This window comes from Neoarius graeffei, chromosome 3 (genome assembly GCF_027579695.1).
Source record: "Neoarius graeffei isolate fNeoGra1 chromosome 3, fNeoGra1.pri, whole genome shotgun sequence".
Lineage (NCBI taxonomy): Eukaryota > Metazoa > Chordata > Actinopteri > Siluriformes > Ariidae > Neoarius > Neoarius graeffei.
Window position 1 is genome coordinate 99,998,980 of NC_083571.1, and position 14,518 is coordinate 100,013,497.

The 14,518-nt window shown below is 43.5% G+C and overlaps 1 protein-coding gene across 1 annotated transcript in view; it reads left to right on the forward strand.

The window, feature by feature from the left end:
• The window catches only part of LOC132883769 (1-phosphatidylinositol 4,5-bisphosphate phosphodiesterase beta-1), a 454,963-nt gene that overhangs the window by 378,876 nt on the left and 61,569 nt on the right, over positions 1-14,518 (forward strand). Inside the window, exons 26-30 of the mRNA XM_060917764.1 lie at positions 4,839-4,892; positions 5,022-5,241; positions 5,492-5,654; positions 10,027-10,103; positions 10,205-10,294. Coding sequence (XP_060773747.1) covers positions 4,839-4,892; positions 5,022-5,241; positions 5,492-5,654; positions 10,027-10,103; positions 10,205-10,294 — 604 coding nt within the window. The remainder of the gene's footprint in view (positions 1-4,838; positions 4,893-5,021; positions 5,242-5,491; positions 5,655-10,026; positions 10,104-10,204; positions 10,295-14,518) is intronic.

Genomic DNA, 14,518 nt, shown 5'->3' on the forward strand with positions numbered 1-14,518 from the left:
AATTTAGGGCCAATTCATTAATTTTTTAAAAATCTAATAAAATTGGAAGTCTGTGATTCGAATTCAGTAGCTTTCGGTCCACTAAACAAAATAATTGGGTGTCGGGGAAAAATCTTTTTATGACCTACGCTTGAAAAATCTGAAAGGCAGTCTACCTTTAAAGGGCTGATGACACGAACATGACTCTATGCAATTTCTTTAATAAACTATACAACATGGCAAACATGTTAGATTTCTGTTATAATTACGTGAAAAGAAGCTGTTGTTATGCAAATATCCAACTTTTAATTGCACAGCGCAAGAAAACTGGGTCCGTGGCTCGTGGCCATGTTGTGACGTCAGCGTGAGAACACGCTGCGGTTCACTGGCTGTTCTACTCATAGACATCCTATGGTTCTACTCTGGTTCTACTCAATGGAAATGGCGCATGAAAACGCCGGTGAACTCTCTAGTGCTAGCTCTTCCTCTTCTGGGAGTCTAGAATTGTGTTGATCTCTTCCGAATAGAATCTATGATAGCCTACCCTCTTTACCCTTTGCCTCTCGTTGCTAGGCGGCAGTTACATGAAAGCCTCAAGCTTTCACAAGCAAATACATGACTGATATCACGCCGACTTTATGATTACATTTATGATTATCATGTAGAATCTATAGCTCTACGTACCTTTATCTTATGTCGTTTCGCAACACATGTTCTGACAGGAGGACTGTCTTTGGATCCGGCATAGCTACTAGTAGACCCCCTCCGGAATACTGGCAGTGTTGCCAGATTGGGATTTTTCCCGCCCAGTTGAGCGGTTTCAAGTGCATTTTGGTGGGTTTTGAACATATTTTGGGCTGGAAAACTTCAGCAGTATCTGTTTGGTCAAACTTCACGGCCACCCTCTTACTACCTCCCATGTCATGTATCCCACATTTTGGGAATTTTCGTCCATGGGGGGCGCTGTTTTTGGCCGACGCAGTTGCTCCAAAACGGGTTTTTGGTTAATAATTCCATAATGCTTTTCCTTCACACCACTACCTTGTGATAGTACGTTGCTGTTGTAGAAAAATAAGTGTCTACAACAGCAACGTACTATCACAAGGTAGTGGTGTGAAGGAAAAGCATTATGGAATTATTAACCAAAAACCCGTTTTGGAGCAACTGCGTCGGCCAAAAACAGCGCCCCCCATGGACGAAAATTCCCAAAATGTGGGATACATGACATGGGAGGTAGTAAGAGGGTGGCCGTGAAGTTTGACCAAACAGATACTGCTGAAGTTTTCCAGCCCAAAATATGTTCAAAACCCACCAAAATGCACTTGAAACCGCTCAACTGGGAGGGAAAAATCCCAATCTGGCAACACTGTGTAGGCACTGCTGATGGTAGTAACACACGTTTGTGCTGAACTGAACACCCAAGAGATTCTTTTAAGCTGGGAAGGGTGTCAAAACAATCCAAATTGAAGTGTTCAGAGCACAGGACGGATGTTGGTGAGGGCTCCCACTTGTCACGAATGCGCCTGACTTGCTTCACCCACTTCGCATGCAGCTCGGGATCTCTGGGAAACTTGAATAAACTTACCCCATCCTTGTAGGTTTTGGAGCAAAAGCCGGCAACACAACGTGAAGGCATAATAACTTATATATATATATATATATTATTAGTATTATTATTATACATTTTATATATATATATAATGTATAATAATAATACTAATAATGACAAACTGAACACCTGTTGCATCAACAACAAACTGGTAAGTTAGGAGGAAGGTTCTTTCGCTGACGTCATATAGCTCCTCCTCCTCCTCCGTCTCCTGGGTGCTGCAGCCCCGTCAAATTTGCCCAAATAGCCGCATTTTTTATCATAACTTGTAAAATAGGCACCTTCGTGAATTAATATATGGATCATCGGGAATTATTTTTTATGTTATAAAACATCGCCAAAGATGTCAAAAACGTGTCATCAGCACTTTAACATCTGTATATATTTTTTATTCAATTAGCAATCTATGTTAGATAGAAAGCCCGATTTTAGTGGACCAAAAATAAGGCATGTCATGGTGTTGGCTGAAGTGGTTGTAGTTAGGCATCAAAATGTTTGTCTTTTTGTTCTTTTTAAAGTCCAAATATGCTCTACTGGCTCATCTCAGTCACATTTGCATAATTACATACAATTTGATTACATGTGGTGTAGTGGTTAACACTGTCACCTCACAGCAAGAAGGTCCAGGTTCGAGCCCAGTGGCTGACAGAGGCCTTTCTGTGCGGAGTTTGCATGTTCTCCCCGTGTCCATGTGGGTTTCCTCCGGGTGCTCCGGTTTCCACCACAGTCCAAGGACATGCAGGTTAGGTTAACTGGTGACTCTAAATTGGCCGTAGGTGTGAATGTGAGTGTGAATAGTCGTTTGTCTCTGTGTCAGCCCTGCAATGATCTGGCGACTTGTCCAGGGTGTACCCCGCCTCTCGCCTATAGTCAGCTGGGATAGGCTCCAGCTTGCCCGCGACCCTGCACAGGATAAGCAGTTACAGATAAAGGATGGATGGATAGTCGATTTTTGTGTCGTTTTGGGATTACATTTACTGTATGATAAGATGGTTTGTCAATATCTCAGCAAGGAGTAACACAAGCACAATTTTGGACCAGAGTGAGTTTGCAAATCCTGTTGCACGAAGAGGTTACAAAGGTCACACACCTTGTTGCAGCACTCCAACAACATCAGTGCTGGCGTTCATTTCTAACCACAAAAAATAGCCATTTGGTGATTCTGAAAACTTGGCTTAGGCTCAATATGTCAGTGTCCCTCTAAGTTACTCTTGCATATGAACTACACGTCAAAGGTATGTGTGTGTGAAGAAGAAGAACGACTTTATTTAGCAAACATGCACTTCAGCACAGTGAAATTCCTCTCTGCATTTAACCCATCTGAAGCAGTGAACACACACATGAACAACACATACCCAGACCAAACTCCAGACAGAAAGGCCCCTGTCAGCCACTGGGCTCGAACCCAGAACCTTCTTGCTGTGAGCATACATGTCAATCTATACGGAATGTCCGTATTTTATACAGATTTGATTCAATAAACGTAGTATACAGGCGTACAAATAAAGTTATACGGATTCTTTAAAAAAACTTCAATATTTATTTAGAGCTATAATCAATTCCCACGATGATAAAAGAGCGCATAACATTTACAAACGACTGTACACCACAGAAAGCACAAACAGCCAGTAAAGAGTCTTATGAAATCGCGCGTTATCTTGTGGTAGCGAGACTTCGTTCCACTTTTGATCATGCGCACACCGCATTTCGAGAATCCCGCCAACCGGGAAGTAACATTTTGTTTGAAACGCGTATTTCCACCTGAGCGACTTTCAATAGCGACTGAAAAGATTCTGAATGGGCACTCCGGCAAGATCAACACAGACATTTGCTGTGACATGCAGCCTCGTGAGGTATTGGTGCAGAGTGCTAAAAAAAGCTGTCATGGAGTACAATTCAGAACATTAGAGTGACACTTTGTGTTTTTGTCGAACATTGGAGCTTTGTATTCATTCTGAAGGTTTATTGTTATTAATATTGAATAAAAAGTAACTTGGATATATCATTGTTAATTATCATTCAAATTTTAGGTAAATTATTTTAATTTGCATCTTATACGGATTTTATAAGGGAAATGCGGATTTTGGAGGTTGGTTATACAGGTTTGATTGACCAAAGGTTGACATGTATGTGTGAGGCAACAGTACTAACCACTACACCACCGTGCCACCCTGTGTGTGTGTGTGTGTGTGTGTGTTAGAGCCCTGCACTCCCGTGGGAGTCCAGCGGGAACCGCGGGACCCGACGCAAAGCAGTGCGGCGCGGGACAAATTTTGAAAGCTCATTGCGGGCGCGGGCGGGAGGGGGAGTGCACAATGCGGGAGCGGGTGGGAGAGGTGATAAGCTGCAGTCCCGCTAACTAAAAACGTGTTTAAAATAAAATTTATAAATTATTAATTTATGTCTATCATATATAATTTGTGCTGGATATTTTATTTGGCATTAATAAAAACATTTTAAGATGCCTAAATTTGCGGATGTGGTCTAATCTTGCGTACGTTTCCGATTCCTTTCCGCTCTTCCGTGTTTGAGATCTCCGATCATGGCAGAAGAGCAGAGCTCCTCTAGTGAAGCTCACAGTGCTTCAGAAGTAAGTCCTGCTTTAAAAAGAGGTACATTTACCATTAAAAAGTCAAGAGTATTAGTCCTAAGTATTAAAAAGTATTAAAAAAGTATTAAAAAGGACTGTGTATCGCACAGATTGTTCAATTTAAAGCGAGAAATAGACAGTGTATAATCTGAGGAGCTGGTTGTGGTTGTGCAGCACTTCATATGAGAGGAGAATGAAATCGCCGTTGGAATCATAACGCCACAGACTCGGAAGTGGGAGTGCGAGTGTGCAAAGCGAGAGCTGTCAATCAAAGCGAGAGCTGTCAATCATGAGCGCATGCAGCACTCAACTTGGAATGTGTCAGCAGAATGTCAGAGGCTAAACAATAAACTTACAATAAATGAAGGATCGGTCAGTGGAGAGCTCAGCTAAGCTCAGCATGTTTAATTCCCCAAGCCAATGACAGGAACTTTCGTGAGAAATAACGCGAACGTCTGCATCATGCAGGATTTGCGGGCGGGAGCGGGACAAAATATGGCAGGCAGGAGCGGGACTGAAAATCATAATTCTTTGTGGGAGCGGGCGGGAGCGGGACTGCACAATGCGGGAGCGAGCGGGAGCGGGACTGAAAATTCTGTCCTGCGCAGACCTCTAGTGTGTGTGTGTGTGTTCATGTTTTTTTTGTGATGTTTATTCCAGGATCTTTGAAACCAACTGTTAGGACTGAAGATGTGATTCAGAGTGTTTTGACAGGTACCATAGACGAACAGTTCTCTCAGAAAATGTAATGGTTTATCTGCAAAACTTTCTGATCATTTAAGTCTGTGCTCTCTCTCTCTCTCTTTCTCTCTCTCTCTCTCTCTCTCTCTCTCTGTATGATAGAGTTGGAAGCCCAGACACTGGAGGAACTGAAGCAGCAGAAGGCTTTTGTGCGTGAGCAGAAGAAACAGTATAAAGAGCTGAAGGAGTTGGTCAAGAAGCACCATAAGAAAACCACAGACATGATTAAAGAGCACACAGCCAAGCAAAGTGAGCTGCAGAGCGAATATCAGCGCCGGCAGTCTGCCCTGCAAAAGAGCGCCCGAGTAGTTGGTAAGAAAAGGTAGGTTCCCTTTTACTAACTCTTTCTCTCCCACCCTTCCTCTCTTTCACCCTCCAGTCTTATGCATTTTCTTGCGATTATTTTTTACTCACCGTTTTCCTCCAGCTTCTCTTTGGGTTTCTTCATAGGTTCCTTATCACATTATTGCCTCATGATACCTCCAAGTGGTGGTGTAATCTGAATATGTGCAGTAGTTTTGAGTAATACTTCAGAATTCAGTATGAAGTAACTCAGTTTGTGTGTGTGGTAGATCAGGTTCAGAGCAGGCTGTGGATCAGGAGCTGGCCGCTCTGGAGGAGGAGAACATGCAGAGACTGAGCGAACTGAAGGAGCAACAGCAGCACCAGCTGCTCACTCTCAGACAAGACCAGTACTACAGTGAACAGTACCTCAAGGGCAAACACATTAAACAGGTCAGCTGTTTCACTGCTTTCACACATAGCACAGGACTGACACGTACTATCATAAACTGTCACACATTTAAGGCCAATTTATGCTGACAACCCAGTCCTCGCAGACGGTGTCGCAGACAGTGTCTGCGTAGCCCCCCCACCTTCGCAGACGCTCTGCGCGCACCTCCCAAAAATTGTGACCACCGCAGAAGCCTCGCAGACAAGAGGGCTCTGATTGGTCCACTCTACCCGCTGTACACGCACTTCCGCTTCCCTACTTTCCCGGTTTGTTTTGTTTTCACGACCGGCATTTTTAAAAACACGAGCGAAGATGGAGCAGCATGAAGAGCGGTTGATTGAGGAAGTGAAGAAGTACGGACATCTATACGACTCCAGTTCTAGTCATTATAAAAAAGTTCTAGTCATTATAAGTAACCGGAGGATAAACACTCCATTAACCACACCCACCAACTACTCCTAGCGACTTCTCGCCCCCTTGCGTTGTGCCGGTGAATAACATCGCGCACGCCTATTCCCCCGCTCAACAATAAATTACAACTGTCTGCGAAAAGCTATCTGCGAAAGCCTTGTCGCACAAGCATGCAGAGGCCTTTAGGCTACAGTCATTTCCAAAATAGGGCTAGCTCACAAGCTAACTAAAGCCTAGGTCACAACCGGCCGTACATGCTCCTACGGCCGGTCTACGTGCAAAAAACGCAAGAAACTCACGTGTGATGTGTGGATTTTCGAGCCGTAGACTGGCCACAGACTGGCCGCAGAGGTTCTTTGTCATGTCAAACAAACTCTACGGGCGCTTATGTTTTTTTTCAGATTGCAAGACAAACTTATGGCCAACGTGCATCTTTCTCCACGAACAAAAAAAACGCAGCGATTTGGGAAACGCCAAAAATCGTACGGCCAAAAAATCGTACGTCCGGTTGTGACCTACCGGTAGGCTTAAGCTAGACAGCAGCGCATACAAATTAGGGTGACCAGATGTCCTCGTTTTCTGGGGACAGTCCCCATTTTCAGTTGCCTGTCCCCGGTTGGAGCTGTCCCCAGAAATGTACCCATTTTTAACCATAACTGACAGACCTCCCCCCCCAAAAAAAAACAGACAGAAAAAAAACCCAGGCCAAAACATCTACCAGATTTCAGCAGACGCCTTGCATGTTGTTTTGTGGATCACTTTAAGACGGGCTCAGGCCGATAGCAGAGATGTTCTAGAACACCTCTGGTGATAGCCTTTCCAGGATTTTTATTGGTGGAGCTGAGGAACAACTTTTTAGCAGCGCATTAGAATCTTTGCCTAAACTTAACTCATTCATTCAGCTTTGACAGATCGCTTCATCCGCTCCTGGACAGGTGAACCATAGTCTTTTCTTGTGGGCCTAAGTGACATTGTTTGCCATCTATGTTATTTAGCCTTTAAAGGAGAACTGAAGGCAAGTTTTTTTATTCTCAAAATTCTATTTATCTCATTTTATTAAATATAGGAATGCGTTTTTGATCACTATTGTGTCACTGCTATTACAAGTTATGAGTGTTTGAAATATGCTCTGTAATATATCAGTCCATATGTCAAAGCAATGGCCGTAAACGAGATTCGTTGAGACCTGTGCGAGACATCGTAGGACGGAAGTAAAACATACCGCGGAAATCAAAGTGACCGACATCTGCCAACGTTGTCAAAAGACACCTGCGCCCTCCTTCGAATGCTGATGTGGAAAGTTTGAAAAAAGTAGGCAGTAAACGTCATTTAAACTCGTTTTTGTGCAATATTTCGCTTGGAAAACAGTTTTCAAAATGGCGGCGCTGACACCTGGCTGACACTTCACGTTTCGAAGTCTTGCACAAGTCTCGTGAAGATCGCACGGATAAGCGACGCCTGCTGTGGACCAAACGCGCTAAATGGGTGATAGGGCTTTTAGTGTGGCTGGCCCCAAACTCTGGAACAGCCTCCCACTTTCATTGCGTCAATGCACCTCCCTTTCATCTTTTAAAACCATGCTCAAAACTTATCTTTTTACCCTTGCTTTCTCATCATAATGCTGAATGATTGAGGTTATTATTTTTACTAATAATTTTTATTTTATTCATCTCATCTCATTATCTCTAGCCGCTTTATCCTTCTACAGGGTCGCAGGCAAGCTGGAGCCTATCCCAGCTGACTACGGGCGAAAGGCGGGGTACGCCCTGGACAAGTCGCCAGGTCATCACAGGGCTGACACATAGACACAGACAACCATTCACACTCACATTCACACCTACGGTCAATTTAGAGTCACCAGTTAACCTAACCTGCATGTCTTTGGACTGTGGGGGAAACCGGAGCACCCGGAGGAAACCCACGCGGACACGGGGAGAACATGCAAACCCCACACAGAAAGGCCCTCGCCGGCCACGGGGCTCGAACCCGGACCTTCTTATTGTGAGGCGACAGCGCTAACCACTACACCACCGTGCCGCCCAAATAAAATTTATTATTATTATTATTAAATTAAACACGGCTAAAAACCGAATAGACTGATAAATATAATATTTAATTGCAATTAGTTGCCGATACGAGTCACGATATAAGTTTACTAAAACCGAAAACGTAATTGAATAACACGTTAATTAAGAAATAAAGCAAGTTTAAAAATGACTTCAGTTCTCCTTTAAAGTCCGAATAAAGTCTGTCCACATAGTGGCCATCTTGGCAACGCTCCTGAGCAGTTATTACCAGTCATACAAGACCAGACTCCTACCGTATGTCCTTGAATAGGGAAAGACGCATATACCGTACCAGAGGTAACAAAAATGGACATGTTTTTGTCTTCAATTACACACAATATTTATGTACACTCACCAGCTATTTTATTAGGAACACCCACACATCTGCTGTTTTATGCCGTTCTCTAATCAGCCGATCCCTTGACAGCAGCACAATGCATAAAATCATGCAGATACAAATCAAGAGCTTCAGTTAATGTTCACTTCAGACATCAGAATGGAAAAAATTCTGATCTCAAAGTTTGACTTTCTTTCACTGTGACATGGATGTTGGTTTGAGCCAGTTCGAGTATTTCAGAAACTGCTGATCTTCTGGTGTTTTGACACACAATATTCTCTAGAGTTTACACAGAATGGTGCGAAAAACAAAAAAACATTGAGTGAGTGACAGTTCTGTGAGCTGATAAGAGAGGTCAGAGGAAAATGGCCAGATTGGTTTGAGCTGCCAGGAAGGATATAGTAACTCATAATCACTCTTTACAGCTGTGGTGAGCAGAAAAGCATCTCAGCATGCAACAGCAGAAGAACACATTGGGTTCCACTCCTGCAGCCAATAACAGGAATCTTAGAATCAAGAACAAGTTCCTATTAAAGTGGCTGTCGTGTGTGTGTGTGTGTGTGTGTGTGTGTGTGTGTGTGTGTGTGTGTGTGTAGGGCGGGACTTAACTAATATACATGTTGATGTTCATAACGTACTGCCCCAATTATATTTTAAGCAAGTGGTCTGTATGTAATTATTCCATCTCTGCTCATCTCATCTCATTATCTGTAGCCGCTTTATCCTGTTCTACAGGGTCGCAGGCAAGCTGGAGCCTATCCCAGCTGACTACGGGCAAAAGGCGGGGTACACCCTGGACAAGTCGCCAGGTCATCACAGGGCTGACACATAGACACAGACAACCATTCACGCTCACATTCACACCTACGGTCAATTTAGAGCCACCAGTTAACCTAACCTGCATGTCTTTGGACTGTGGGGGAAACCGGAGCACCCGGAGGAAACCCACGCGGACACGGGGAGAACATGCAAACTCCGCACAGAAAGGCCCTCGCCAGCCATGGGGTCCGTCTGGGTTTCCTCTGGGTGCTCCGGTTTCCCCCACAGTCCAAAGACATGCAGGTTAGGTTAACTGGTGACTCTAAATTGACCGTAGGTGTGAATGTGAGTGTGAATGGTTGTCTGTGTCTATGTGTCAGCCCTGTGATGACCTGGCGACTTGTCCAGGGTGTACCCCGCCTTTCACCCGTAGTCAGTTGGGATAGGCTCCAGCTTGCCTGTGACCCTGTAGAAGGATAAAGCGGCTAGAGATAATGAGATGAGTAGAGTTTTTATTTCATCCTTGGTTGGTTCAGCAACACGCTCCGCCATTTTGTTTTTCTCTACTCACGGTATATGAGCTGATATCCTAGTAGATGAGCTGATATCCTAGTAGAGTAGCCAATCAGAGTGCACGATTGCTCATATCCAGTGAATGTGGATAGAATATATATGGTTTAACGAGGAAATCCCTGTTAAAAGCAGAAACCTCAGTAAATTTGCCTGGAGAGCTAAAGCTGTGGGTACTGATTCACTGTCCTCATGTGCCTGTGTGTGTTTCTGACCTGTCTGCTCTCCCAGCTGGTGGAGAAGCTGACCACTGTCGCTGAGGAATGTCAGAGCAACCAGCTGAAGAAACTTAAGGAGCTGTGTGAGAAGTAAGCATTGCATTATAAATAGACTGCATTCGATGAGTTAGTTGATATTGTGTCATTATTGTATGTGACCTGTGCAACACTTTTCTATGTTCTGTCTGTAGAGAAAAGAAAGAGTTGAAGAAGAGGATGGACAAGAAGAGGCAGGAGAAGATACATGAGGCAAAATCAAAAGAGAAGAATCTAACAGAGGAGTAAGTCACTGCACTGTGTTTGAGAGGAGTCATTACTATTACAATGGTCCTTTGAGAAGTACAGTGCAGTACAGTTCGAGTAATTATCCACTGACCCAGTTTTTGTTGTTTTGGCGCTCTACTCCAGCAACATTTTGCACTGTAAGCTATATTTGTTCTCCATCCACCTTCACTGTTCCCCATTCACAGCTTTAAGAAGAAGTAGAAGCCTTTAGTTGTCACATGCACACTCAAGCACAGTGAAATTCATCCTCTGTATTTAACCCATATGAAGCAGTGAACACACGCACACCCAGAGCAGTGGGCAGCCATACTACAGCACCTGGGGAGCAGTTAGAGGTCAGGTACCTTGCTCAAGGGCACTTCAGCCCAAAGCCGCCCCATGTTAACCTAACTGCATGTCTTTGGACTGTGGGGGAAACCAGAGCACCCGGAGGAAACCCACGCAGACACAGGGAGAACATGCAAACTCCACACAGAAAGGCCTCCCATCGGCCACTGGGCTCGAACCCAGAACCTTCTTGCTGTCCCTTACGAAAATTAACCATGGTTTTACCATGAAAACTAACCATGGTTTTACCATGGTCTATAGTTATTCATGGTTTTCATGGTTTTTTGGGTAACCATGAAAACCGTGGTTCATGACTATGGTTTAACTATGATTTAACCATGGTTTCACTATGGTAAATGTTAATGTATCTGGGCTGTTAATCGAGATCCTTCTCTACAGCATTGACTGTTGGACGAAAGCATGGTAATACTACAGTTAGTGCATCCTTTTAAAAACCATACTATCCCTTTTTAAACTAATTTCATAGTTACTATGGCCTACACATACAACTATGATGCTACCACAGCTACTGCAGTACTATGGATAAACCACAGTAATGCTATGGTTGGTTCATAGTACTTAGAATCACCATGAAATACCATAGTAGATCCATGGTTACTACCATGGATGAACCATAGTAATACTATGGTTGGTTCATAGTACTTAGAATAACCATGAGATACCATGGTAGAATCATGGTTACTACATAAAAACCACGGTAAAACCATAGTAAACCATGGTAGATTTTCGTAAGGGGTGAGGCAACAGTGCTAGCCACTACACCACCCTTAATGAAAGGGCACCATGAAGACCAAGAAGCTATGAAAAATGTCAGTCAGGGTTTGGGGGGAAAATATGGCTGAATATGAAAGAATATGGCACAACCCATACCATGCCTAGAGAAAGTCCACTAAGTCAGTCACCAAGTAAGAAGGGCATTCAGAAGAAGCCAAGACGTGAATGAGTTAATATATGGGGTGTGTCACCACAAAATTAGTCCAGTTGGTTAAAAAAAAAGAAAGAAAAGTTGTTTTATTGGATATTCTAAATCTACATCTTTAAAACTGAATTACCATCATCATCATCATGGCTTGACTTCGCTGGCAAAGATTAGCTGGAGGGTTGATGTCTACGGGTTAGAGAGAGATGGCTGTGGACGTGGACATATCCTTCCAGCCTGCTCACAGGAGTTTTGAGGTGAAACGCAGTGTGCACTATACTGGCCCCACCCTTATACCCATGGTTCATCTGACCTGGTCCAGCAAACCGGAACGGTGATAGCGAGGTCCACGGGTCATAGGTTTGTATTTGGGGTTCCTTTCCCCTAGACGGACTGCCTTCCAAGGCTAATGAGTTCTGTCTGCCCGATCTATTTACCCATAGCTGAGGGTCTGGTTCATGGGCATCAGGGCGTGTCCACACACCGGTGGGCCATGCATTGCCACATGTCTGGGGGCCAGATCTCCTCCAAGCTCCCTGCAGTTTAGCCTGGGGCCTTTCGGTGCCCAGTTTCCATCTGTAGCCACACGGAGGCACTGCACAGGACTTGCTATGGAGAGGCTATGTACTGATAGGAGAGACTTATGCACTCAGCTCTCTTTTTGTGGTGCTGGGACAGCAGATACACTAGCCAGCGGTGAGGGCTGAAAGCGAGAGGTGACAAGCACACTAACGCTACACCGACACACTAGACACATCACACGGCCATTTCCAGACAAAATTGAATTATGAACTTCTAAAATTTGGTGCAGCCAATCCACAGAAATTAGCGAAAATGCTTACGGTATCATCATCTTAACAGAAAATCAAGTTTGGAGAAAATCAGCTGTAAATTCTGTGACATGCAAATTGAAATTGATGCACAGCTCACATTTATTTGGCCTACAAAGTTATATTTATAGGTTTCTTTACAGGATAATATTTTAGAGACAGATGCATTATAAATTAAGGAATGTATTATTGGCAAAATAAAAAAAAACAACGTTATGTGGGCAGTTTTTTGAAGTACTCTCGTTTCACAAATCGCGATATCTCAGAATGAACTTTTGAAATACTGGACTCCTTTTGTGGTGACACACCCGAGATATTTAACAGTTAGTCCACGAAATCAAGTCATACATGAGCTATAAGCCATGTACGACCAGATTGAGTGGAATAACTGTTTTATTTTATCCGCATTCACTGGATTTTGAGAAACAGAGCATTTCTATTTTTATTTTTTGCAAATTTGATTGATGAAAACTTTATACAAAATGTCCGACAAAATCATTTCCGCTTAGAACGTAAACTAACTGGCGAAATGACAGTAGCAATTTGTGAAAAATGCGATAATAATAATTCTTGAAAAAATAAAAAAAAGATATGTTCTTATCAAATACTTTTAATCCATATTTTGTTGCTTTTTTGTAATTTTTTGGGTTTTATTTTCAAGTAGAGTTTCTATTTTGTCCTCGGTTGGTTCAACAACACGCTCGGCCATTTTGTTTTTCTTCATCTTTAAGGTTTTTTGGCGGTTGGCAAACCAACTTATTGGTGCCTTATCCCCACCGACTAGGCTGAAATGTGGAACAGGAGATACTGGAAAGAAAAAAAAACCAAAAAAAACCCCCAAAACTATGTTCTTTTAGCTATTTCTGTTTCTTTTCAATACTTGTTAACAACGCTGCCATTTTGTTTTACCTCTACTCATGGGATATGAGCTGATATCCTAGTAATAGAGTAACCAATCAGAGCATGCGATTGCTCATACAGTGGGTACGGAAAGTATTCAGAAAGTATTCAGATTAATGAGAAAGTATTATTTCTCATTAATGTACACTCAGCACCCCATCTTGATAGAAAAAAACAGAAATGTAGAAATTTTTGCAAATTTATTAAAAAAGAAAAACTGAAATATCACATGGTCATAAGTATTCAGACCCTTTGGTCAGTCTTGAGTAGAAGCACCCTTTTGAGCTAGTACAGCCATGTCTGAGGTCCTGAGCACTCTGGAAGAGGTTTTCTTCCAGGATATCTCTGTACTTGGCCGCATTCATCTTTCCTTCAATTGCAACCAGTCGTCCTGTCCCTGCAGCTGAAAAACACCCCCATAGCATGATGATGCAACAAGTTTTTCACACCTGGATTTGGGGATCCTCTGCCATTCTTCCTTGCAGATCCTCTCCAGTTCCGTCAGGTTGGATGGTGAACGTTGGTGGACAGCCATTTTCAGGTCTCTCCAGAGATGCTCAATTGGGTTTAGGTCAGGGCTCTGGCTGGGCCAGTCAAGAATGGTCACAGAGTTGTTCTGAAGCCACTCCTTTGTTATTTTAGCTGTGCGCTTAGGGTCATTGTCTTGTTGGAAGGTGAACCTTCGGCCCAGTCTGAGGTCCTGAGCACTCTGGAAGAGGTTTTCTTCCAGGATATCTCTGTACTTGGCCGCATTCATCTTTCCTTCAATTGCAACCAGTTGTCCTGTCCCTGCAGCTGAAAACACCCCCATAGCATGATGCTGCCACCACCATGTTTCACTGTTGGGATTGTATTGGGCAGGTGATGAGCAGTGCCTGGTTTTCTCCACACATACCGCTTAGAATTAACGCCAAAAAGTTCAATCTTCGTCTCATCAGACCAGAGAATCTTATTTCTCATAGTCTGGGAGTCCTTCATGTGTTTTTTGGCAAACTCTATGCGGGCTTTCATATGTCTTGCACTTAGGAGAGGCTTCCGTCGGGCCACTCTGCCATAAAGCCCCGACTGGTGGAGGGCTGCAGTGATAGTTGACTTTGTGGAACTTTCTCCCATCTCCCTACTGCATCTCTGGAGCTCAGCCACAGTGATCTTTGGGTTCTTCTTTACCTCTCTCACCAAGGCTCTTCTCCCATGACTGCTCAGTTTGGCTGGACGGCCAGGTC